Raw genomic sequence first — 26,742 nt, 5'->3', positions numbered from 1 at the left:
CCTCTTGAAGGAAAGGATTGCATGAAGTTACCCAAAAGGAGGGAAAAAATCTGAAAGTTTTTTCTAATGAAATCCTTTGAAAACTTTATTTTCCTACTGAGTTCTATTCAAAGGAGCTTAACATTGCCGTAGCTTTGAAGGACATCAATTTGGGAATAATGAGCTGACACACATCTGTTCTACTTAAGCAATGGCAGATGTGCAATAAGGGGAAAACTAAAATAGAAAATTGTGTATTAAATGATACATATTTGGCTCAGATGCATGCATGAGAAAGTTCTCAGTTTGTGTACTTTTTCTTTTATCTGTGATCATTTTGATTAGAATTTCTCTTTCAATAACTTACAGTTCATGTGTGTATTAAAACCAATGAAGTAATAATTTACTTACAGTTAAGCAGATAATGAAAACATGGATCTCTTTTAAGATCTTTATGTGACTCACCACACTCAAAAGTTCTTAATCTGAACTCTGGAAACATCTAATAATTATTCACTGATAAAATGAAATAATCTTTCAGTAACAAGTGAGACCTAAATCTTACCCAGGCCTATTAAATGAGCTTTTTAGCCAGCGTTCATGTTTCATGTCTTTCATTTATTTTCTAATATTTTAATTATAGCTTTGTATGATGATGCTGATCCTATATTTTTACTATTTAATTATGATCTGCTCTGGGAGGTTCATTGCAATCAAGAGCAGGGATTCCCAACCCCAAGCCTGGTGCTGGACCCTAGCCTATTGGGAACCCAGCCATGGAAGTGGTGGCAGAGTGTGTGTGGGTGAACTTGCATTTGTGAAACTGCCTCTTGCCCATGCAAAACCATTCCTGCTTTCTCCCCCACAACCACCGATGTCTCCGCTGGTCCACCGAGCCAGAAAAGCTGTAGACCACTGATCTAGAGGATGAAGTATGAACTGTTTGGTATACTCCCTGAAAGGTCTATGTTCTCCTTCTGTTCAGCCTTACCACTTTTCGCCCCCAATAATCCCCAACCATATTCAAACCATAGAAGCCTACAGGATGCTAATGAAGTTGAAAAACAAATGCATTTTTAATGTCCTCTTCATGTGGAAAGGATTGCAGTTTCAGCTGTAACCTGAAAGTGTGGTGTTTTCTCTCCATGCATTTCTTGACCATCTAGAGAAACATGTCTACCTTTAAAGGATACAAAACTTTTAGTCACTGTTAATCTAAATGTTTTTGAAAAATAGAAATACAAAATGGGATCAAAGCACAGATTTGATATACCAAAAAGCAAAGTGGATTCTTTTGCTTTGAAGAGAGATTCTCTGAGAAAACAGTCTGTGATTATAGTTTTGCTTTGGCTCAGTGTATATGGGATTCGAACAATATGGTAAGGAAGAAAACATATGATGTAGCTTGCGGTAACTAAAAGGATGTTTACCAGAGCTTTTTTTACATTGGGATAGCCTTCTGTGCCTTTGTTTTGAAAAAGTAATCTGATCACAAGAAAATTAGAGATGAGCACCATAGCTGAAAAATACAGAAATATTGCAGAACATATGAAATTGGTGAACACGTGCCAGTCTCTTCCCACTTTTGTTTTGAAATCAATGCATCCCACATTTGGTGATTCTTCGACCTCTGTGATTGGAATAATCATATTTGGTACCATTATGAAGAGAACCATTACCCATATCACTGCTGAAATCATCTTGGCAAAACCAGGTTCCTGAATCCTATAGATCATGTATCCCTTTGTTAATTGGAGACACCGGTCCATGCTTAAAAATCCCAAGAATATGATTGATAAGTACATATTAATGTAGATCAGGCATGCTGTGACTTGACAGTGGAATATTTTCAGTTTCCATGGGGCAACTCCTAAATCTACAATTATTTTCACTGGCAGGGCAAGAGTCAGCAAAAAGTCCGCGGTCAGTAGGTTAATTAAGTAAACATTTATGCATTTGCGATGCTTCTTGGTCTTCAGGAAGGTCCAGAGGGCAAAACAGCTGCCGATGAACCCAATAAGAAAAATCAAATAATAAATATAAGTGAATGGCTGCATCTGAGAATAAATATTGCATTCTGAAGAATTGGTTGAAGCCATCTAGAATCTTTCAAAGTAGAGCCAAATTGTAGGAATCACCTCAAATCTGTGAATGAAAGAGAGAGAGAGAATAAGAAAGGAAGGAAGGAAGGAAGGAAGGAAGGAAGGAAGGAAGAGAGAAATAAATAAATAAATAAATAATTGTTTGGGTAGAGTAACGAAACACACAAACTAACACTTGGGTATTTGCATAAGAGTCCCACAACTTATCAAATCTAATGTAGAAAAGAATTTTAAAAAGCTTTTGAATAAGAGCAGGATAATAAAAGGGCAGGCATTGTGACTGAGAAAGCTCTCTTATTTGCCTATAACTTTTAAAATAGCTTAATTAAGATATAAATAGTAGTGTTGGATAGAATGTAGGCATTATGTTCAAGGTGTTAGTCTGCAACAAAAGTAGTAGTTTTCTACCAGTATAAGTAGTAACAATTGTAGTAAATTGTTAAAGTGTGAATGCTGAATAGGAAATTATAAAAACAATCATTTCCTCTTCAACATAAATGTGCTAAGAGTTGCTACTTCTAGGAAGCAGAAGCAAAGTAACTTCACCCAAATGAAAAAAAACAATGAACACTGAGTTTCCACTAAATACATGAAATATTACTATTTGCCTTCTCATTCTTAAAAAAGGTGTAGTGTCATTAATAGATCAATAGAAATCAGAAAAAAAATTACCTAGTTTGGTTAATACAACATCTGCGAGAAACATATCCAACTCAGAGAGCACCAAGGATCCGTCATTTCAACCCTGAGCTATAAATATCCTCCTTTATAAACATAATAAAAATCATAACAACCATGTTATGATTGTCCGCTACCTTCACAATTAGAATAAGAGGACCTTCTTTTTTTTGCATTTCTTCAACTCTGTGGCAATTTGTTTGTACATTATTTTATTTCTTTGTTTAACCCAGAAATGTTCTGCCCAGAAAATAGAAAATAATTAAAAAGACAACCAAAGCAAAGAAAAAAGTAAAAATACCCAACTCTGTTGTGCTCTCCTGATCAACCTATACTTCACTGAGCAGAGAGAGAGACAACTATGGAAAAGTTTAGACCTGCCTCAGCCTGCCATAAATAAAGAGAAACTCGGTCTGCTGTTTTGTTTCAAAGGTGGTTTTGCATCCTGTTCTGTGCCTGTTATTTTACTGTTAACAGTAGAACAAACTTGTAATAACAATAATACATGATACCCAATCTAGGTAGGCATTTCAATGACTTGAAGAGGCTTTAGTAGTATAAACCTTGCCGTGAACCTTTTACATTCCTTTTGTAGTTAGCAATTTTGCAGTCAGAGAGAGTCATATTTTAGTCTGGCTTTTTTCTCCCACTGCTGTATATACAACCCTTTTGGTGACTTAATCTGTTTTAACTGGTGAATAATTACAAATATGTTACAGTTAATAATTCCAGATTACTGGAATGGAACATATGTTTTCATTCTTACTGAATACTGAACTCCAGAATTCCTAAGCCATAGAAGGCATGAGAAATTTTTAGTTATTTAAATGTTCTTTACAAAAGTATCAGATGTGGAAGCTTCTAGATTTGATCCACAATGATTCCCTTATCCAAAATGTTATTAGAAAAGTTAGGCGAGGTGATATCACATTATCTTTCCCTTGTCCAGAATTAAGAGCAAACTCCCTGTTGTGGGATATGACCTAAGTTGCCATCATAGTACAACATATACTGTACATTAAATTTAATCTCCTACTGGTGATATTCTGTATATTTTTCTCTCTATTTGTTTGTGAATTGACAACAGTGAAACTTTGTGAAAAAGTGAAATTTAGGCAATAACATCATTATCTGAATGAGGTTTTCACAGCAAGGGTCATTTGACTTTCTGACTTTGGATTCCTTTATTGTGGGTTCTGTTCAATTTATAATTTATAAATTATTGACATCTTGACATAATAGGCCAAAGCTGTGTTTTCACTACAAAGACTACATCTTATCTCCATTATATTGAAAATGGCAATGTCCACTGACTTTTCTTGGCATTATAAATCTCATTTCAACCCTGACCTACAAAGCTCTTTTATACATCTGGCATTCATACTGTATTTGCAGCCAATACTGCCAGTATGATTTAAGACACTTGCAGGCTGTTTCTAAAGAAGTGTGTATTTGACTTAGTCATCGTTGGGATGTTCAGTCACAGAATTTACAGTAGTTTGGGGCTTCCTTTGAATTAATCCAATTTTCTACTTTTAATAATCATTTATAAATTATATTTAATAATTTGATTATATTTGCTACTAGTTTTTTATTTTTAGTCTATGCTTTGTGTTTTGGTGGTAAATTAGCATAAGTTGCCTAAAAATAAACTATTGCAATTACTTAAAAAACTATTATCAACAAGATCAATTCTTAACTTGGATTTTGGATTATTTGCTCACACAAAGGGTAAAATGTTGGAATTCATTTATCCCCTTGCAAAGAGAGTTGTACAAGAACCAGAGGTAATTGGATATGTGTGGAATGGATGGATGTTGTCATTATTAGCATTAAAACTCTTTGACTAAAATTAACATAGAAATCTGACTACGGGTAGTCATTCAACTTACAAGTATTCATTTAGTGATCACCCAAAGTTACAATGTCACTGAAGAAAGTGACTTATGAGCATTTTTAACAACTATTGTGTAATCCCCATAGTCCAGGGGTGTCCAAACTTGGAAACTTTAAGACTTGTGGACTTCAACTCCCAGAATTCTGGGACTTGAAGTCCACAAGTATTAAAGTTTCCAAGTTTGGACACCCCTGCCATAGTCACATGAACAAAATTTGGATACTTGGCAACTGGTTCCTATTTATGATGGTTGTGGTGCCCTGGGATCATATGATTACCTTTTACAACTTTCTGACAAGCCAAGTCAACAGAAAAGCTAGGTTCACTTAACAAATAATTGTGCTACTCATTTAACAACTGCAGTGATTGACTCAACAACTATGGCAAGGAAGATTATAAAATGGGGTAAAACTCACTTAATTATCTTACTTAGCAACATAAATTTGGGCTCGATTGTGATTATCTGTGCACAGTTACACACACACACACACACACAGGGGGGGGGAGATAGATAGATGGATAGATAGTAGAACTGGCTTATACCTACTTGTGAGAATCTCTTGTTGAATTTTCAGCAATTTTGAGTGCTGTTGAGAGCAGAGCTAAGCTGGAATGATCAGCTGTTTTAGGTAGTTCATTACATGTGGAGCTGTTATTCATTTATTACTAGTGTCTGTCTGCCTACACACACACACACACACACACACACACGCACACACGCACACACACACACAGAAGGGGGGGAGATAGATAGATGGATAGATAGTAGAACTGGCTTATACCTACTTGTGAGAATCTCTTGTTGAATTTTCAGCAATTTTGAGTGCTGTTGAGTGCTGTTGAGAGCAGAACTAAGCTGGAATGATCAGCTGTTTTAGGCAATTCATTACATGTGGAGCTGTTATTCATTTATTACTAGTGTCTACACACACACACACACACACACACACACACAATTTATGCCATGAGGAAATATGCTGTTTTCTATATTTGGCATATTTTACTTACACCTCTACTCGTTGCTTAAAAAGGTCACTCATTCTGCTAAATCTAAAGGTCTAAATAATGTAAAAACAATTCTCTGAAGCAGTAATGGATTCCTGTACCTGTCAGAGGATTAGATATTAGATATTTGAAAGCACCAAAGTAGTTGGTTTGTCTTGCTTTTTAATTTCTCACATGCTTAATTTATCTCAGGGTAAACCTCAGTAACTGATGAAGTTTATCCTTTTATCCTGGAGATTTATAAAAAGAATACGACACTACATATGAAATTAAATAGTTTGAGAATGATAATGAATTATATTTTAAGAGGTACATACCTGCCGTGTCTTATCAGAAAAACAGAAGTAGTTCTGTTTAATGTTGCCCAGCGTGTTCTCTCTTTGGTTTGTGGCTGATAAAGTAGAATTTCCTGTGTCTTTCAAGTGTTCCAGTTGATGCATGTGAAATCAGAATTTAGTTGAAAATCTTTAATGTGTGCAAAATAGCTAATTTAAAGCTGCTTAAAGAAGGATATAGAACAATATCTTATGCAAGATAGCAAAATAAATTTGTCACAGCAGCATAAAATCAATTCTCTGTTTTTGTAACAAGGGTTTTGTGTATGTGTGTGAGAAAGTGAGAGTAAGTAAAATTAGGAATAGGCAATAATGAATTTTTATGAGGAAAGGAAGGTAGTTTTCTTGTAGAATTTCTATTGTTGTATATCTATTGTGTAAAGATTTACCTGTCCCTCAACTGATTTAACTCAAAGGGAAGACTTTGCTGAAAAAATGGGAGTAATGGGAGCATTGAATGGAAGGTATTATGCAATGGTGGATTTTTTGTTTTTTAAGAGAAATTAATGCTGAGGTAGGTCTTAATGAACTCAGAACAATTATAATAGCATTTCATGGTGGGAGCAGTTAATGGAAAAAAAGCAATGGAAGGTAGGTGATTTTTTTTTTAAAGGAGATAGCAGAAACTGATTTGTAAACAGTTTCAATTGGGGTTAGGGTTAGGGTTGAATATCAGGATTCCAAGTAACACATCCTATTCAATAAGAGCACCGAGGCAGGCAAACGGCCACAGTTCAGCCAATCCCACAGTTCAGCCAACCTCAGGATTGACGCTGGACCCATAACAGGCATATTTCAGAGACGACTGAATTATAAATCACAAGGGTAAATAGAGCCCAAAATATAGCGATGGCATCAAGAATGTTAAAAATTAAGATGAGGTGAAGTTGATGAAAGGCACTAAGAACAACACAAAGTTATTTTTCAGATATGTGCAAAACAGAAAAAAGGAAGAGTGAGATTGAGAGGGGAGAGAGAGATGCAGTTCGCCAGTGAAAGTGATAAAATGCATTGGTGCCCTCCCTTGCCCCAAGATTTTATTGCAGAGAACAGATAAGAGAGGAGAGGCAGGGCTAATCATCTCTTAGTTTGGCTCAGTCATATCCAGATGAAGTGCCAGATAATTGGAGGCCAGATGTAATTTCCAGTTTTTTTTAAAGAGAAAAAGAAAGATCAGAATAAACTTGGTCTGCTTTGCATTGAAATCTAAAACAGATATTAAAGAGATCTGTTGCAAAGAAGCAAGCCAGTTTGGGGAAGTGGTTAAAGCACCAGGCTAAAAACTAGATGTTGTAGTCAGTGCTAGTCCTGCCTTAGATGTGAAACAGCTGGTGACCTTGGGCCAGTCACGTCCTCTCAACCGAAGAAGGAGGCAAGGGCAAGTCACTTCTGAAATACAGTCAAGAAAACTGGGGGGACTTGTCCAGCTGGATGACAGGTGTCAACACTGACTCAAAGTCTCTCCCCACCCCCACCCCAATCCTATTCTGCTACCTTATGGTGGTGGTGGTGTGTTACAGGAAAGGAGGAACTGAAGACTGTCAGAAGGGTATACTAATGTTGGGAATGTATGCTGGGGTGGGATTCAGCTGGTTCGGACTGATTCGGGTGAATCAGTAGTAGTTGGCCCTGCCCACCCATCCCTGCCCATTCCTGCCCTATATTTCCCTGTTTTTTAGCTCAGCTAATTCGCGCAGCACAGCAAATTGCCGTGCGTCAGCTATTTTACTCAACAGTGCTGACGTAGAAGGTAAGTTTTTAAGCTTAAAATGGGCAGTTTTTGAATGCTGCATGCACAAAGCACACATTAGGCACACACGTGCACAAAGCACGCACTCACCGAACCGGTTGTTAAACTGGTTGCATCCCACCACTGAATGCAATTAATGTGAAGTTCTTCCCAGCTGCCCAGCTAAAACAAGCAGGCGCCTATAAGGTGCAACAGTGATATAGGAAGATGCTGGAGGCAAATAATCACTTTAGTGATAATGGCAAAGGCATCATTTCATATCCTTGGGATAAGGCAATGATAAAACAACTCCTGTATTGTTAGGAAGAAAACAACATGCATAGAAACTATAATTAGAAGGAAAGAGAAGTAAAGGATGACCAGCAGCAAAGTGGATGGACTCAGTTACAGAGATATGAGTGCACCTTTGGGAGGCATGAAATAGATTGGGAGTAGATCATCTATTGGTCACTAGGAGTTAAAAATGATCAAATGGTACATAATCAATCAATTGTAAAGCACTTGAAAACAATACAGTATTTATTTCCCAAGGCAGTTACTTCAGAAAGACCCTACATGTTTTACAGTTAATAACAAAAACAATATTAAACCCAACAATAATAAATGAATAATAATAGTGAAGTAAAATGATAACAGTAATTGATTACAAATTCCAATAAAATGTTCATATGTTAACTAATTTATATACACTGACTCTGCAACTGATCTTTGAAAGCCTTCTGCTACAACTGTATCTTTACCAGCTTCCAGAAGGCCATAACTGTGGGACCCATGTTTGCCTCAAGACAGAAGCTATTCCAAATGAGAGGAGCTCTCACAGCAAATGTCTGGTGCTGGGCTGTCTCTTGTTAGATGCTAGTCTTCATCAAGCTTTATCTGTCTCCCTCAACTGGTCAAGTACAAACTATCTAGGAAAGGCATGGCATGGGGTGGGGTAAGGTGAGGTTAGATAGTCTTTTCATAATGGACTTTAAAGGTAGATCAGTACCTTGAACTGTACTCTGCAAAATTTTGTAACCAGCATTGTTCCTATAGCAATGGTACAATGTAATAATAAAATGACTTTCCCAGTTAAACATCAAAGCTATTGGACCAGCTGAAGAAGACTTTTTGTGAAATCTTGCTATACTATACCATCACATTTATTATTAAACAGATTTACATGCTATTGAGGAAATGTCTCTGGCAACTTCTGCAAGATTCTTATTGCTGCAATTTATACTATTATTTATTATTCTAGTTCCTTTCCTGCGGTATCCTTTTATATGCCTAAACACTGCTAAGTCCGTATTTTCCTCACAGACTTAAAATCCTAAATTCTTTCCTCATGCTCTTTTGATGAGTGTTATAACGTAATTTAGACATTGTGGAAACTGTGAACAAGTAAAGTATTGCTTTATAACTGTGTGTGTGACATCAGAGAAAGTAACCCTAGTGCAGGAGAGAAGAGGAATAATTCAAAATATAGTATGCAAAGACATTACAGTGCTTTGATTATTTTTACTCATTAGTTAATGTTTCTCCCAAAATTGTCATATTTATTGCTGGTCTTTGGGCACTGAGGTTTGAATTTGGTTAACTTCCATGGTCTACAGGCATATTAATAATGCAGATTGTTAATGCAGATTAGAAGAGCTTTGAGGTTCTCTGAAGCTAAGGAAAAATTTTAAGATGATGTCATTAGAGCTATTAGTAGCAAATGACAAAAGTGCAACTGAAGGAAAACTTGCTTGATAATCACAGATCTCTGATAAACTGTCAGTGCTAAACCTCAATTTGTCCAATCTTAATCTACTGTCTATCTGATTCAACTTCTGAACTATAATTCAGGAACATCTGCCAATGGGGTGAATAAAAGTTAATATGGCATCTGCATTTCATATGATTGAAGCTTGGCTCCTTTGACACATATATCTAAAGAATCAGAGTTTTGATCATGAGGGCTTCGAGGTCAAAACTCAACCTTGATTTTTTTGATCCTTCTCCAGCAGATGCCCCTGCAAATGAGTCCAAGAAATACAACTTCTAGGATCATATTGTTGAAAACCAGAAACATTATATCATATTGTATATGATATAACTTAGTAACTTGCCCTGGTGCACATTAAGCAGTCTCAAAGTTAAGATTTCTGTCTATGGACCAGCCCCATGCAAAGAATCACATAGAACAAGGGTCTCCAACCTTGACAACTTTAAGAACCCGTGGACGAAGCTGGCTGAGGAATTCTGGGAGTTGAAGTCCACAAGTCTTAAAGTTGCCAATGTTGGTGACCCCTGAAATAAGAGACTAAAAAGCTTCTTGTCTAATTCCTGTGAGCAGGAATGTCTGTGTTTTGGAACAAATATCTCACAAAAATGGGCTATGGACAAGGTAGTTGGTGCTATGTAGCTTGGGACTGTTATGTTAATGAAAGAAAAGTTAAGAGAACTTTGAAGAAATGAGAATCTATATCTAGAGATCTAACGGGAGCAAGCATGACTTGAAAGAGAGATCAACAAGAGAATTACCTAGTGAAAAAGAACTAATACCACAGCAGTTGGAAAGGACAAACCAGGAGTCAGTGAAGAAACTCCAGTGCTGGTATTCCAAAAGGTTCAAAATAATTATTCACCCATTTGTCATCACTTTTCTAGGTTAAAAGTAAGCTTGGAAAGTATGGAGTTTAGCTGTCTAACCAAATGAAGATATCAAAGCATAGATACCTGTATGAAGGAAGAGAGACAAAAAAAATGGTTAGGTGTTCTGACCCCCCCCCCTCCTCCGTTGCCCACACAGTACACACACTCCGGAACAGTACAAGGGAACAAGGTTTATTACACCAACAGACAAGAGGCTTTGTGGCAGCAAGCCACCAAGACAGAACTCACAAAGACAGAACACACAAAAGCAGCAATCCAGCTTGCCAGGATCTCAGACTAGAGTTGCTGTCCAAAGTCCTTTGTTGATTGCTACGCAGAGCCTGTCCAGAGTCAACCCTTTTATAACCTAAAAAGGGCGTCTCCCAACAGCACCTGAGAGCTCTTTACTGCCTATAATTACGCCCACGCTCCTGGCGTTTGTGGGCGCGCCGGAAACGAGCATCCCGAAACGCCCTACTAAGTCCTGAGTCACTATCCTCTCCGCTGCTCCAAGGCAGGGCAACGGGAATCCTCCTCCTCTCGCTCTCACCGCTGCTCCATGCCTCTGGCGCCACCTGGTGGCCGACCAGACTCTCGGATTCCTGCTCAGCCTCCGAATCCTGTCCAGGATCGCACATCCCTTCTGTAGCTGACTCGTATGGAGTATCACTCTCGGAGTCTGGTGACAGCGGCACTGGCTGGGCCACAACACTATCCCTCACCGCAGGGCCCTTCCCCCGGGCCTGACGCTCGGGATGCGGTCGAGAGGGAAATTGTCCATGATAGGCCCGCACCAAAGCTGGAGCATGCACAGCCGTCGCATCGGTCCAGGACCCCCCGTCCGAGTCCTCGTCCGCCCAGTCGACCAAATACTGGAACTGACCCTTGAGCCATCTCGAGTCACGGATCCGGGTCACTCTGTGCGATGGCCGTGCGTGCACGTCAGGCGACGACGGCAGGGGTGAAGAGGGACGTCGGAGAGGACAATCCGACCGCTCAGGGATCAGGAGCGAGCGATGGAACACCGGGTGTACTCGCATCGAGCGCGGGAGGGTCAGGCGATAGGCCACCGGATTGATAACGGCCTCCACAGGGAACGGCCCCAGATACCGGTGGTCCAACTTCCTCGTAGGCCGGTGGGACGGAAGATGCCGCGTGGACAACCACACGTGATCACCCACGGCCAATTCCGGCACAGCATGGCGAGACCTGTCCGCCATCCGCTTGTAATCCTCCTTCGCCTGATTCACGTAGCGGCGCACCATCTGGTGAACCGCCTGAAGCTCAGAGAGGAAATCCTGCGCTGCGGGGACCGGAGAGTCCACGGGGGTGAGAGGGAAAAAACGAGGGTGGTACCCGACGTTCGCCATGAAAGGCGTCGTCCGTGTGGAGGAGTGCTGCGAGTTGTTGAATGCAAACTCCGCCACGGCGAGGTACTCCGCCCAATTGTTCTGCTGCTGGTTCACGAAGCAGCGCAGATATTGTTCCAGAATCCCAATCACCTTCTCCGTCCCTCCATCGGTTTCGGGATGGTGCGCCGAGGACAGACAAACTTGAACGTCAAGAGCGGCCATCAGCCCTTTCCAGAACTGGGCCGTGAATTGTGTACCACGATCGGAGACGACCCGGTCAGGTAGGCCGTGCAGCCGGAACACGTGCTGGATGAACATGCGGGCGGTGGCGCGGGCTGTCGGCAATCTCCGGCAGGGGATGAAATGCGCCATCTTGGTGAGCATGTCCACCACCACTAGGACCGTAGTGAAACCGGACGACGGAGGCAGTTCTGTCAAGAAGTCCATGGACACGGCTCCCCAGGGTCTGTCCGGGGTCGGCAATGGCTGTAGCAAGCCTGGAGGAGCTCCCGTCGCTGATTTGGCCTGTCGACACTGCACACATGACGTGACGTACGTCTGCACGTCGTGTCGCAGGCGAGGCCACCAAAACGTACGGGAAACCAGGTGCAAAGTTTTGAACAGGCCAAAGTGTCCCGCTGCCGGAGTGTCATGACATTGGGAGAGAACCAATCCACGGAGCGGTCCTGCAGGCACGTAGAGCCGATCCCGATACCTCAAAAGGTCCTCGTCAAAGGTCCACGGGGATGTCGGCCCTACCTCTGCCCGCCGTTGTTCCACCCACTCGTCGTTTCGCTGCGCATTCCGTATCAACGACCGTAAATCCACGGGTTCTTGGATTGCAGCGAAGGACTCGACGGGTAGGACCGTCCGGGGGGGCAGGGAGTCAGCAGGGTCTGAGTACTCCGGCTTTCTGGATAGGGCATCCGCCCTCTGGTTCAAGGCACTGGGGATATACGTGACCTTGAAGTGGAACCGGGCAAAAAACAGAGACCACCGGATCTGGCGCTGATTGAGCTTCCGCGCTGTTGTCAAAAACTCCAGATTCCGATGGTCTGTCCGGACTTCGACCTGATGCCTGGCCCCCTCCAGGTGATGTCGCCAGGCTTCGAACGCCGCCTTGATAGCCAGCAACTCTTTCTCCCAGATGGTATAATTGCGCTCGGAAGGATTGAGTTTCCGAGAGTAATAGGCGCAAGGGAAAAGGGTGCCATCAGGGGCGTGAGCCTGCAATAACACCGCCCCCACCGCGATGTCGGACGCATCCGCCTCGACTACAAAGGGGCGATGGGGATCAGGGTGTTTCAAGATCGGCTCCTTTGTAAAAGCGCGCTTCAAGGCCACGAACGCTTGTTGTTCCGTGGACCCCCAGTGAAACGGCACTTTCTTTTGCAGGAGTCGAGTGAGGGGCGCGGTCAAGAAAGCAAAGCCGGGGATGAAGGACCGGTAATAGTTGGCAAACCCGAGGAGTCTCTGAATGTCTTTCATCCGTCGAGGAGATTGCCAACTTCGTAATGCCTCCACCTTGCCTGGCTCCATCGCAATTCCTTCAGGGGATATACGGTGCCCCAGGAACTCGATGGTGGTCTGCCAGAACTGACACTTCTCCAGCTTGGCAAACAAGCGATGCTTTCGAAGGCGCTGCAAGACCTGACGCAAGTGCTGTTGATGATCCTTCCGGGACGTAGAGTAGATCAAGATGTCGTCCAGGTAGATGACGACAAACTGATCCAAAAGGTCCCGAAAGATATCGTTCATAAAATGTTGGAAGACAGCTGGGGCATTGGTCAACCCGAACGGCATGACCGTATACTCAAAATGTCCGTATCGGGTGCCAAAGGCTGTCTTCCATTCGTCCCCCGCCCTGACTCGGACCAGATTGTAAGCTCCACGTAAGTCCAGTTTTGTAAACACCACGGCCTCCCGGAGCCGCTCCAACAACTCGGGAATCAGAGGCAACGGGTAGCGATTACGGATCGTGATGGCGTTCAAGCGCCGGTAATCGCAACAAAGTCTTAGATCCCCGGTCTTCTTTTTGACGAACAAAACCGGGGCAGACAAGGGCGAAGACGAAGGCCGGATAAAACCCCGGGCAAGGTTCTTGTCATGGAAGTCCCGCAATGCGGCCAACTCCGGTTCAGACATGGAGTATAGGCGGCCCGTCGGGAGTTTCGCATCAGGTACCAGGTCAATGGGACAGTCGTAAGGCCGGTGCGGTGGCAGTTGATCCGCCTCCTGCTCGCTAAACATGTCCGCGAACTCCGCTAAATCCGGCGGCACTGTCACCTCGGCCGAACTGGGCACCTGAGCCGCGCAAACATGACGGGTATGGTCCACTCATTGCAAGGACGGGAACGAGATGCGGTTCTGCGACCAGTGGATCTGGGGATCGTGCGCCCGCAGCCAAGCTAAGCCCAACACCACGGGGAAATGCAGACCCGAAGCCACGTAAAATTGAATGGCCTCCTCATGCTCCCCGAGGATCAGGCACAAAGGCTGCGTGGCGTTCTTGATGGGCCCAGACAGAAGCACCCGGCCGTCAATGGTCTCCACTCGCATCGGAGGGTCTACCGGGCACAGAGGGACGTGATATTTCGTGACAAACGCTGCATCCATAAAATTCGTGGTAGCCCCAGAATCGACCAAGGCATGGGCTGGTATTCCCTGCGGACTACCCGACAAGAGAATGTGCGCTGCAAGAATCAGATGTCGTGGAGGCCCCTCCGCCTCTGTTCCAGCCTGTGCCCGACCCGAAGTCTCCCTCAGATCGGGCTTTCCCCGTTTCCCGAGACGGAGGTTCGTCGTTGAGGGGGGGCCGTAGACCGTGCAGCCCCTCTACCTCCCTTCTTGGGGCAACCCGTAGCCAGATGTCCCGGATCCCCACAGTAAAAACACAACCCCCCTGCACGCCGTCTCTCCATCTCCGTGCGTGACAAGCGGGGTCTGGCTGCACCCAACTCCATGGGCTCCTCTCGTGGGACAGGAGTCTCTCGTGGAACTGGCACTCTCAGCACCTCCCGGGACGCTCGGCGAGGCCTCCGCCTCTGCAGCCGGCCGTCAATCCGGAGGCATAGATGAACCAACGCGTCAAACGTTGGAGGCCTGTCCACTCTCACCAGCTCATCCTGCAGGTCCTCTGACAGGCCATCCTGAAAAGCATCCATAAGGGCTGGCTCATTCCACTCAGAGTCCTGACTGAGCAGCCGAAACTCGGTAATGTAGTCCAGTAAAGAACCACGCCCTTGGTGCAACTCTTTCAGGAGTCTGGTGGCTGTTTCTCCTTTGATGGGGTCTTCGAACGTCAGCCGAAGATGAGTGCAAAAACCCTGGAAGTCATCCAGCAGGGGGCTCGGCTGAGTCAGCAAAGGCGTAGCCCACCGTGCTGCTGTGCCTGAGAGCAAGCTTATCACAAAGCCCACCTTCGTCTGGTCGGTGGGAAAGTCCTCCGCTCTCAAGGCAATGAACAACCGGCATTGGCCCAGGAACGCCGGGAAAAGTTTCGGACTGCCATCAAACTTATCCGGCATGGCCACTGGGCATTTCCTTCGTTGCTGCTGGGGGGGTGGGAGGTTGGCAGGAGCAGACAGCTGTGCAACCTGCGCTGTTAGCAAGGCAAGTTGCTGTGCGAAGAGAGCATTCTCCGCCTGAAGTTGCTCCATCATAGCTGAATGGAGATACGTTTGGGGTAGCAATCAATCTGTTCTGACCCCCCCCCTTCCTCCGTTGCCCACACAGTACACACACTCCGGAACAGTACAAGGGAACAAGGTTTATTACACCAACAGACAAGAGGCTTTGTGGCAGCAAGCCACCAAGACAGAACTCACAAAGACAGAACACACAAAAGCAGCAATCCAGCTTGCCAGGATCTCAGACTAGAGTTGCTGTCCAAAGTCCTTTGTTGATTGCTACGCAGAGCCTGTCCAGAGTCAACCCTTTTATAACCTAAAAAGGGCGTCTCCCAACAGCACCTGAGAGCTCTTTACTGCCTATAATTACGCCCACGCTCCTGGCGTTTGTGGGCGCGCCGGAAACGAGCATCCCGAAACGCCCTACTAAGTCCTGAGTCACTATCCTCTCCGCTGCTCCAAGGCAGGGCAACGGGAGTCCTCCTCCTCTCGCTCTCACCGCTGCTCCATGCCTCTGGCGCCACCTGGTGGCCGACCAGACTCTCGGATTCCTGCTCAGCCTCCGAATCCTGTCCAGGATCGCACATCCCTTCTGTAGCTGACTCGTATGGAGTATCACTCTCGGAGTCTGGTGACAGCGGCACTGGCTGGGCCACAACAGTTAGGAAACTGTAAAAATAGTTCTGTATACAAATTTATGCATGTATAATAAACACATAGTTTGCTAAGCTAAGGCCAACATAATTCTTTAACTTGAAAAGCATGGTAAGAATAAACAGCACTGTATTTAGACAAGTCTATGCATGTGCATGCCAGTATAAGTGTTTATTTTTGGAAAGATCCTGTCCTTTTTTCACCCTCTGGTTTTCTGATCAACAAAGTGTCTTTCAGTGGTGGGTTTCAAAATTTTTTGGAACTTACTCTGTGGGTGTGGCCTGCTTTGTGGGAGTGGCTTGCTGGCCATGTGACCAGGTGGGAGTGGCTTGCCAGCCATGTGACTGGGGGGAAGTGGCTTGCCAGCCATGTGACCAGGTGGGAATGGCTTGCCGCCCATGTGACTGGGTGGGATTGGCCAAGACGATGTCACTGAATTCTTTGCCCCAATGGATGAACTACAATAAGATTAAAATAAGTACAAAAACAATAAAAGAGCTACTAACAGAAGGAAAATGATTGTTCTTGCCAGTCTTCAGTATAACTGACTCCAACAAATGGGCTGCACAAAGAAGAGACACAGAAATGAACTCTTTCATTGCATGCACTGCATCGAAACTAGCACACAAAACAATAAAGACAGCTACTTACAGAGGGAAGATTACTGCCTTGCTGGTCTTCTGCACCACCACCTCACCACCTTGCTCCAATAACCTGCACAAAGGAGAGACACAGAAAGCAAGACTTTAATTGCATGCACTGCATTAGGATGAAACAAGCACAAAAAATAATAGAAAGGAGAATTATGTCCTTTTTTTGCCGTCTTCTGCACCACCACCTCACCATCTTGCTCCAATAACCTGCACAAAGGAGAGACACAGCAAGCAAGACTTTACTATCTCAAGGATGAACCCAGCACAGAGCACACCCAGCAATAAAGACAGCTACTTACAGAGGAAGGATCTCACTGGCTTGATGGGCTTCTGCACACCACCTTATTTCCTTTTTCTGAAATTTAGTTCTCAGTTCCAAAAAAACAGGAATATATGAATTAGGTTCACTACTTAGATCGGTCCAAGTAGCTATTCAGAAGTTAGTAGCTAGAAGCAATGGTAAAGCAAGATATGGAATTAAAACCAGAAATATTTTGCTGGCTATTTGAAACGGAGTACAATATATATTTCACTTTACACATGTTAGCAGCTGCTGGAATTGTGTTTGCACAACAGTGGAAAAACAGAGATATGAAAATGAATAAATATTACAATGTGCAGGAATAAATAAATTGACAATTAAAATCAAGAAAGCTTTGAATACTTTTTCACGTGGGATTTGTTTTAGCAATTGCTAACTAAAAGAAACAGAAATTAGAAATCCAAAAGTATGAAAGAAAACACCAATTATGTAAGGAAAGGTCCCTAAAACGTATATATTACGAAATATTACTAGATCATTATTAATGCGTAGATAACTGCGGGACATTACACAGCCACACCCACACAAACTATGACAGTGCCAGGAAAATACCAAAAAATAAGAATCCCTCCCCCAAAGACTGCAAATGAAACCAGTTTTCTCCCCTAACCCTAAGAACAGGAAAGACAAAGCCACTGAAATAAAAACCATCAAAGCATTGTGGGAAATTATAAAGGACAGTGCCAGGAAGCTCACAGAACCAGCAACCACCTCAGAATTAGCTAAACAACGAGGCTGAACACAAAATCTGGCAAAGCTGCCTTGCACCTACCTGGCCTGCCCATAGAAAAGCAGCCACTTTGAGACACATAAACCTGGTCTGAACACTTAAAAGCAACATATTGCATCACAAAGAAAACATTTGCAAAAAGGAATAACATTTCTTGTAGTAAATATATTTTATAAACAATTAAAAAATAAAAATGCCCTAGAAATAATTTAAAAAAAAGATATTCTATAAATAAAAAAAAACCATTGTTAAGTATTCCACCAGCAATAATTTATACTGTAACCATTTCAAACTATTCCACACACAATAATTTTAAATGAAACCATTAAAAATATTCCATACACAATAAATTACAATAAAATGATTTAAAACAATTCTATGCACAATACATTTTAAAGTATTGATTATAGAATTTTTTTAAATGGTTTATTTTAATTTATTTTGGATAGAATCTTTTTTTAAATAGTCTAAGACAATTTAAAAAAAGAATCCACACACTATAAATTGAAGTAAACCATTTTAAAATATTCTATACTTTTAAGTAAAATTATTTAAAAAAATTCTATGCACAATAAATAACATATTATTTTAAAATACATTAAAAAAATAAAAGAAAAAAACGGGTTACTTACCAGCAGGCAGAATCAGCAGCACTCCATGCAATGGATCTGACTCCGATGCAATGGATGGATGCAACAGGGAGCAGACAGGCAGAGAGGGAGCAGGACAGGTAAGACACTGGACAAGAGGGACAAATAAATAAATAAATAAATAAATTTAAATTTACAAGGCCAGGGTTGTCACTAAACAGGTCGCCTGGCAGGCTTAGCCAGCCAGGCGAGGCTGGAGAGGGGGAGCGGGGGGCTTTCGGCCTTCCCTTGTGGAAGCCAGCCGCCCGCTGCCCGTGCCGCCCCTGCCAGCCCGTGTCTTTAGCTAGGGAAGGCCTTTCCTCGTGGAAGCCAGCTGCCTGCCGCCTGCGCCGCCCCCACCAGCCTGCGGCTTTAGCTAGAGAAGGCCTGAAGGCTTTCCGTCATGGAAGCTATCCTCCCACCCCCCCTTGCGCTTAGTTTCTTACCTGAGCGAAGCAGCAAGCTCCTGGAAGGCGAAGGGAGTTTTGGAATGGAGGACCCGGTCAGCAAGCATGATGCGAGAGCTGCTCAGGAGGAATGTTGGCTGTTGGCGCCACACTTTTAAACGGGTCACCTCCAGCCTGCTCACTGATTGGCTGGACTCCAGCCAATCAGTGAGCGGCGGGCTGGGCTAGCCTAGTTTAGTGCGGGTGGGGGAGCGAGTGAGCTGTGATGGGACTGCAAGGGTGATCGAGCGACAGGGCCAGTTCCCAGAAGTTACTTCCGGGTCCGGTTACTTCTGGGTCTGGTCATGAACCAGTTCGCCCGAACCGGTGCGAACCGGTAGAAACCCACCACTGCTGTCTTTCCTCTTTTTGGTAATTCAAGTTTATGCTGAATCTTTTATCTGCTGTTCAAAATGGCCTGTGTGCCGTTTGTTTGTACAGTTTTCATTCTGTTTAACTGGCAGGTGAGTTGATGTGCTTTTGCTGTGTGGAATCAAAAATTGAACTGGATCCTGATTTTCTAAGGAAGAATTCTTTCCTTCAAAAGGCAATGCTCATTTCTCATTCCATTCCAATCAGCTTCAAATGAGACTGAAATAAATACCAGTATCCAGCTGTATCTCTAAAAGGAAGAAAACCTCTAGGACTCTGTCCTTATTGTACATATGAAATTATTTGAAGTTTTCACACATCCATCCACATAACCTTGTGTAGGCTACCTAGTAGGATGTCTGACGTCTGAGTTAAATTTGTGAGTATTCGAATATTGAAGCAAGTTCCTTTTAAAAGAAAAATGATGAAACAGACTGGAAATCTTGGAGAAACTCAGAAAAACATATTTAGCAATTTCAATATCATTTCTGAAACCAGGTTGTTGGGTTTTTAAAATGCTATTTGGTGAAATGTATTTATTTTGCTACATTGTACATCGTGTATTATCCACGTCTATGTAGCTTTGACATCTTCATAATTAGATATATTAAGAAAAAAACATAAAACATAAACCAGGTAGTCCTTGACTTACAACCATTGTTTCAGTGATCATTCAGAGTTAGAGAAGCTATGGAAGAAAAGTGACTCACAACTTGGCCCTCACACTTACAATCAATGCAGCTATCCCAAGGTCATCAAAATTCGGGCACTTGCATCTGGCATGTATTAACAATGGTTGCAGCAACCAGGGTCATGGGATCACCATTTGTGACACTCCCAGCTGGCCTTTGACAAGCAAAGTCAATGAGGAAGTAAGGTTCACTCAACAACTGCCGTGATTCATTTAAAAACAAAGGCAAAAGGGTCATAAAATTGGCCCCAACCCATTTAACAATTACCTTGCTTAGCAATGGAAATGTTGGTCCCAACTACGGATGCAAATCGAGTACTATTTGAGTAATGTGTGAGTAATCAATTCATTATATATGGAGAGAGGTTTCTGGATAGGTATTACAGCAATGAGTGAGTAGGGCAAATATTCTTTATTGGTCATACACTTTCTTTAATTCAACAACATCCCCACATCTCCATAAGGTTGAAGATGCTTGCTGTTAAAATTTATAAACTAGTAACTGTTTCAACAATAGCATTTGACATTGATTTAGAATTTTTGAACTCTTCAGATGTTTTAACTTTCAGATGCAACTTTTGGTACAGTTTTTCCTTAAACGGTTGACAAAGAAATACGTAAATAACTGGGTCAAGACAAACATTTGCAGATGACAGTATCAATGTAAATTCTTTTAGGTAATACAGTATGTTGTTAATCTCACAGTTGTAATCAGGTTTGATTTGTGTTAACGTATATGGGGCTCTGACCAAGTGATATGGAACAAAGCAAACGATAAACACCAACATGATGGTGAAAATGTTTCGGTTGATCTTTTTCTTTGCCAGTGTGGAGTTTTTCTTAAATTTTTGGTGGGAAATATATATTTTCTTGACAATGGAACTGTAGAAGACTATTAGGAGAAGAAACACAATCCAGAAAATTCCTAGGCATATGTAGTTTGAAGCTGTGTGCCACTGGAGTCCAAGAGGGCTTTTGAGCTTCATACAGTCATTTGAATTGCTTTTTGTAGAAGTTTGGTTTGTTAAAATCATATTGGGCAAAGAGATAACAATCTGTAGCAGCCATACGACCAGACATACAATTTTGCTGCACTGGACATGGTAAGCGGAAGTGCTGAATTGGGGTTTCATTACTGTAAAGCATCTGTCAAAGCCTATGAGTCCAAATAATGTTATATTAATATACATATTTAGGTAAAAGATGACAGCAGAAAAGTGGCAGAAAGCAATGATGATATACCAATGTCCAATTTTGGCGTAAAAAAATATTTTAAAGGGGTAAGTTAAGCTCATAATAAGGTCGGCTGTGACAATGTTCTTGAGATAAACAATAAAACTTGTCTTGCTAGGAATATGAAGAAAGATCCAAGCTGCCACTGCATTTAACAGTATTCCACCTATAAAGATGAAACCGTAGATCAATGGAATAATTTTCTGTGTAATAATTGCATTGCTATTGCAGTTACTTTCTGAAGTATTCCTTGAATCGACCATGTTCAGTTCATTTGCAGCCCCTGAAAATAAAATAAAAAGCATCAAGTTAAGTTTAAGAAAACAATTTCCATGCATTTTTCTCTTTTAAAATATCAATTGGTCACATGCCATTGCAAGTAAAAAGGCAACCTTCTCAAATAAAGGATTACTATTTTGAAATATAATTTTGAACAGGATCAAAGCAATTTCTAGCAAATAGTAATCACAAAAGCAGCCTGTGATTTTTTTTAATGCTTTTATTTGCTGTATCTATGCAAACGTCTAATGTTGAGCTGCACTTCCTAAGCAGGCCCTTGGGTACTATCAGAGAATGGTGATTTTTAACGGGATAGAAGAAAATAATTAATTGCTTCTACTGAAAGTCAGCCTCTGCTAACAATGCCTACTTGTAGTTTTCTTAAAAAGAATAAGGAATATTTTGCCATTACCTTCTTAGAAATGGTTTCCCCCCCAACTTGCCAATTTAGTTTAAAGCTGCATTTCCTGGTGGTTTTCCAGTCCAGTATTAGCCAGTAATAATTCTGCTCAGTTTTTTTAAAGTGCCAAGATTGCCTATTCTTACATAGGCTCATCAACACATAAATATTTTAAGAAATACATAAATAGTAGGAAATATTCATTCTGGGTTCCTCAAACTTCAGAAACCCATCTTTTTATAAAGCAGCTTTAAACAATGTTTTATTTATCTATTTATTTAGTTTGTCAAACATGTAAAAGATAGCAGGTGTAAGTATAAAACATAAATATGAAACAGTAAATGGGTATGAATAAATGGAGACAGCAGGACAGGGATGGTAGGCATGCTGGTGCGCTTATGCACATCCCTTAAAAACCTCTTAGGGATTCAAATCATTCCTAGGTCAACAGTAGACGGTCTAAGGTTAAAATTATGGGGGTTTGGGTATGTAACAACAGAGTCAGGTAGTGCATTCCAGGCACTGACCACTCTGTTACTGAAGCCATATTTTCTGCAATCGAGTTTGGAATTGTTTAATAATAATAATAATAATAATAATAATAATAATAATAATAATAATAATAATAATAATAATAATAATAATAATAATATATTTATTTCTTAGCCGCACCCTCTCCCGAAGGACTTGGGGCGGCGTACAACGAAACATACGAAATAAATATGTAAACAAAACAAACATATAACAAAGACATACACTGAAACATACACAAGGAGGAGGTCGATTGATAAAACAATTAAAATACAGTATTTAAAACCCCTAGAAATTAAATATAATTAAAATACCCAGTTAAAAACCCGTCAGGAGTGATATGGTTAGATCAGAGTTGAGCCAGGCCAGCTGCTTGAAATAGGTGGGTCTTAAGCTTAATACGGAAGGAGCGGAGGTCAGAGGTATTCCTAATATCCGGAGGGAGGTCATTCCACAGGGCTGGGCCCGCCACAGAGAAGGCTCTACTCCTAGGCGCCGCCCCACGACATTGTCTAGCGGACGGCACCTGGAGGAGCCCCTCTCTGTGCGAGCGAATTGGTCGCAGGGATGTATGGGGCAGAATACGATCCCGCAAGTAACTAGGTCCTAAGCCATGGAGCGCTTTAAAGATAGTTATCAAAACCTTGAAACGCACCCGATAGACCACAGGAAGCTAGTGCAGCTCGCGCAGGAACGGTGTCACATGGGAGTACCTAGTACTCCCCATAATCACCCGCGCGGCTGCGTTCTGGACCAACTGCAGCCTCCGGGTGCATTTCGAGGGAAGCCCCATGTAGAGAGCGTTACAGTAGTCCAAGCGAGACGTCACCAGCACATGAGTGACTGTGCGCAAGGCATCCCGGTCCAGTAGGGGGCGCAATTGGCGCACCAGGCGAACCTGGTGGAACGCCCCCCTTGCTACGGCTGTCACATGGTCATCCATGGACAGCCGGGCATCCAGGAGGACGCCCAAATTGCGCGCCCGCTCCACGGGGGCAAGATGAATGCCCCCAATGGCCAATGATGGGATTAATTGGCTGAACCGAGGGGCTGGTACCCACAGCCACTCCGTCTTGGAAGGGTTGAGCTTGAGTCGGTTGTCATCCATCCAGATCCGTACGGCTTCCACACACCGGGACATCACTTCGATGGCCTCGTTGGGGTGGTTCGGGGTGGAAAAGTACAGCTGAGTATCATCAGCGTACAGATGGTATCCCACCCCGAAACCACGGATGATCTCACCCAGCGGCTTCATATATGTGTTGAACAGGAGTGGCGAGAGGACCGACCCCTGTGGCACCCCACAAGTAAGGGGGCGTAGGGTCGACCTCTCTTCTCCTGTCAACACACGCTGCGTCCGGTCAGAAAGGTAGGAGCCGAACCACCGCAAGACGGTGCCCCGGACCCCCAACCCCTCCAGCCGGCGCAGCAGGATACCATGGTCGATGGTATCAAAAGCCGCCAAGAGGTCTAATAGGACCAGGATAGAGGAACAACCTCTATCTCTGGCCCTCCAGAGATCATCCACCAACGCGACCAAGGCCGTCTCCGTGCTGTGACCGGGGCGGAAGCCGGACTGGCGCGGGTCTAGATAATCATTTTCCTCCAGATGTCGTGGGAACTGGTGAGCCACCACACTCTCTACAACCTTCGCCAAAAAGGGAAGGTTGGAGACAGGACGATAATTGGCCAGCTCCAAAGGGTCCAGGGAAGGCTTCTTGAGTAAGGGTCTCACCACCGCCTCTTTCAAGGCAGCCGGGAGAGACCCCTCGCCCAACGAAGCATTCACTAGGCCCAGGAGCCAGTCTCGTGTAACCTCCCAGGATGCCAGTACAAGCCAGGAGGGACACGGGTCCAATAAACATGTGGTGGGTCGCAGTTGTCCACGCAATCTGTCCAAATCATCGATGGCAACCAAGTCAAACTCCTCCCAGATCGAAACCTCAAGACTCGCCATGGGCGTCTCCACTGGATCACTGACAGGAACCCAATCTCTCCGGATTTGAGCGATTTTATCCTGCAGGTATTTACCAAATTCCTCTGCCCTGCCCTGTAGAGGGGCCTCCCGCGGCCTCTGAAACTAGAGGGAGCGGGACACCCGAAACAGGGTGGCAGGGCGGTTCTCCGCGGATGCAATGAGAGTGGCACAATATTGACGTTTGGCCGCTCTCAATGCCACAAGGTACGTCCTTAAATGGGCTCGTACCTGTGTTCGATCAAATTCGGAGCGAGAGGATCTCCAACGACTCTCTAGACGTCTCTTGCGGCATTTCATCACCCTCAGCTCCTCGGTAAACCAAGGGGCTAGGGTGGATCGTTGCCGCCGGAGAGGCCGCAAAGCCAGGAGGGACACGGGTTTACCTTGAGTTTGTATCTATTGTGTGCTCGTGTATTATTGTGATTGAAGCTGAAGTAGCCATTGACAGGTAGGACATTGTGGCAGATAATTTTGTGGACTACACTTAGGTCAGACCTTAGTCAGCATAGTTCTAGGTTGTCCAAGCCCAACATTTCAAGCCTGGTGCTTTCATTTTTTAACTTCACCTACTTATAAAAGGTATCTCAGCTCACAGAAGGAAAAAAAAACATAAAAAGTATTCTCCTTAGTTTTGGGGAAAGTAAATGGGATGATAAATTCTTTCAGACTTGTAAAACGTATGCCAGCTGTTTGAGGTAATCTAGATTTATCTAGCCTAAATGATGAATACTAACTTACTTTTATTTCCTTTCCCCTAGGGAAGTAAACTAGGGAAGGCCCTTCAGTGTAGTCCATACAGCAATGTAATGTATGCTGGTATTCAGTTCAAACCTGTCCCTAAAAAGCACACCCAGTTTATTATAAACCAAAAGCGTTTTCCCCCTCCATTTCTGTTCTGCAGAGCTTTGAAATCATTAGCTTGCACTGATGCCAGAAACCCAAAATTACTCTGTCAAGTGTTAAGTTTACAGAAAAACAAGGATTTCTAACAAGGAATTATACTTTGTTTTAATAATAAAAATAACACAGTAATGAATATAAGTTAAATATTGTAATTTGTGTAATGTGTAATATTTCTGTACAAAATAACCAGGATGGGCTATATTCTTTGCTCAATAATGCTATTTTATACTGAATATCAGGAGTAGGTTCGCTTGTGGGCACGCTCGATACGCCCTGTAATAAAAATTGCTCTGAGCATGTGCAGAAGCAAAAAAAAAAAGATGGCGATGCTTACTGCGCCACACGGAGAACCCGTTTGCAGCCGTGGCAGGCCTGGATCTCTGCTGGTTCCGGCGACTCAGGCCGCCAAACCACTACCGGTTTATCCGAACCAGTCCAAACTGGTAGGAACCCACCACTGCTGAATATTCATATAAGAGGTATCAGTAAGTCATTTGTTCATTAGCACTGGGTATCAAGCTAAATTTGTTTTGTGTTGAAAGTGTCTAGTCCAGTAACACAAATAAGACTTTTAAAAAAGTCTTAACTTATGTCCTTCTAATTATGGTATTTTTTGCCTTTCTGGCTTTCCACATGTGCACATAAAACATGTTTTCCACTTTTATTTTTTGCCAAAACCTTTTTTTTAAAAAAATCTCATCTCATCCCAATAACTATGAGTAGATAGCTAATTATACTGATATATTTGTGATTGAAGCAATCTTTAATACAAATGCAATAAGACCTAACTATTTATAGATTTTTTTTAAAGTATCACAGGTACAAAGATGAGATATAGTCAGTTTTATAACTACTTGAGTAATTAGTTCAGGGGAAGCTATATTTCATGCAATGTATAGCTAATAATGAACAACTAAATATTATTTTTATTTGTAACTTACTGGTGTGTTTAATTCTCATTACTAGTTTTAAATTGCTCTGAGATTTAACAATAGCCTTAATAATGGTTTTGGAATTGAATGATGTATAGTCAAAAAACTATTTCTTAAAATAATATACTGTGTCAGTAATATGATAACATATTCATATACATCTACTTTTTATTGTGTTTCAAATACCTTTTTCTAGTCTGCAGTTTGGAGTTGTAATCCTATGGCAAGATTTGGGATTAAGCATTTTGATAACAATACATTTTTTAAAAAAACAAACAAATAAATGTATAGTAACTTCTTACCAGTACAAACTTTGGTAGTTTTTCAGATGATTCAGAAGTGATGATACCCTTTCAAATCCATGCTGAAATGAAGTTCCCAGCAGTTCCCACACTGGTTTAAAACCCCAGAGTTGCAGAGTTTGCAGCTCTCAGCTGATACTGGGTCTGGCCATGAGAGGCTGATTAAATCATGAGTGACAAATCTAAAAACATTGCCCACCCTCAAAAAAAGGAAATGTATGAAGCTGAAACCATAAAAGCTGCCTAGTGGCTATAGCAACTCTTTCAAAATTCTAATTTCCTCCTTCCATGCCCAGTTCTTACGAACTAAACAATTCCCAAGAAATTGGCATAAGTTACAA

At 42.6% G+C, this 26,742-nt stretch overlaps 3 protein-coding genes across 5 annotated transcripts in view; 1 reads left to right on the top strand and 2 right to left on the bottom strand.

Moving 5' to 3' along the window:
- MED12L (mediator complex subunit 12L) overlaps window positions 1–26,742 on the top strand; it is a 211,299-nt gene that overhangs the window by 63,691 nt on the left and 120,866 nt on the right. The gene's annotated exons all lie outside the window — the stretch shown is intronic.
- GPR171 (G protein-coupled receptor 171) lies at window positions 788–5,286 on the bottom strand. The gene is made up of 2 exons (XM_081955785.1): window positions 5,204–5,286; window positions 788–2,124 (listed from the first exon to the last, which is right to left on the bottom strand). Exon 2 carries the CDS (start codon window positions 2,076–2,078, stop codon window positions 1,068–1,070), a length of 1,011 nt encoding a protein of 336 aa, XP_081811911.1. The 5' UTR covers window positions 2,079–2,124; window positions 5,204–5,286; the 3' UTR covers window positions 788–1,067.
- Window positions 19,879–26,343, bottom strand: LOC309393724 (P2Y purinoceptor 14-like; the record flags this gene model as incomplete). The annotated part of the gene is made up of 2 exons (XM_081956219.1): window positions 19,879–21,359; window positions 26,286–26,343. 2 exons carry the CDS (start codon window positions 26,341–26,343, stop codon window positions 20,332–20,334), a joined length of 1,086 nt encoding a protein of 361 aa, XP_081812345.1. The 3' UTR covers window positions 19,879–20,331.

This window comes from Natrix helvetica (genome assembly GCF_964273705.1).
Source record: "Natrix helvetica genome assembly, chromosome: 5".
NCBI classification, from domain to species: Eukaryota; Metazoa; Chordata; class Lepidosauria; order Squamata; family Natricidae; genus Natrix; species Natrix helvetica.
Note: the sequence above shows the minus strand (reverse complement) of the source record. Positions and strands in the feature narration are given on the sequence as shown.

What these genes read in the sequence shown, in the direction of transcription:
- GPR171 (XM_081955785.1), bottom strand. Translation starts at nt 2,078, where the DNA reads ATGGCTTCAACCAATTCTTCAGAATGCAATATTTATTCTCAGATGCAG.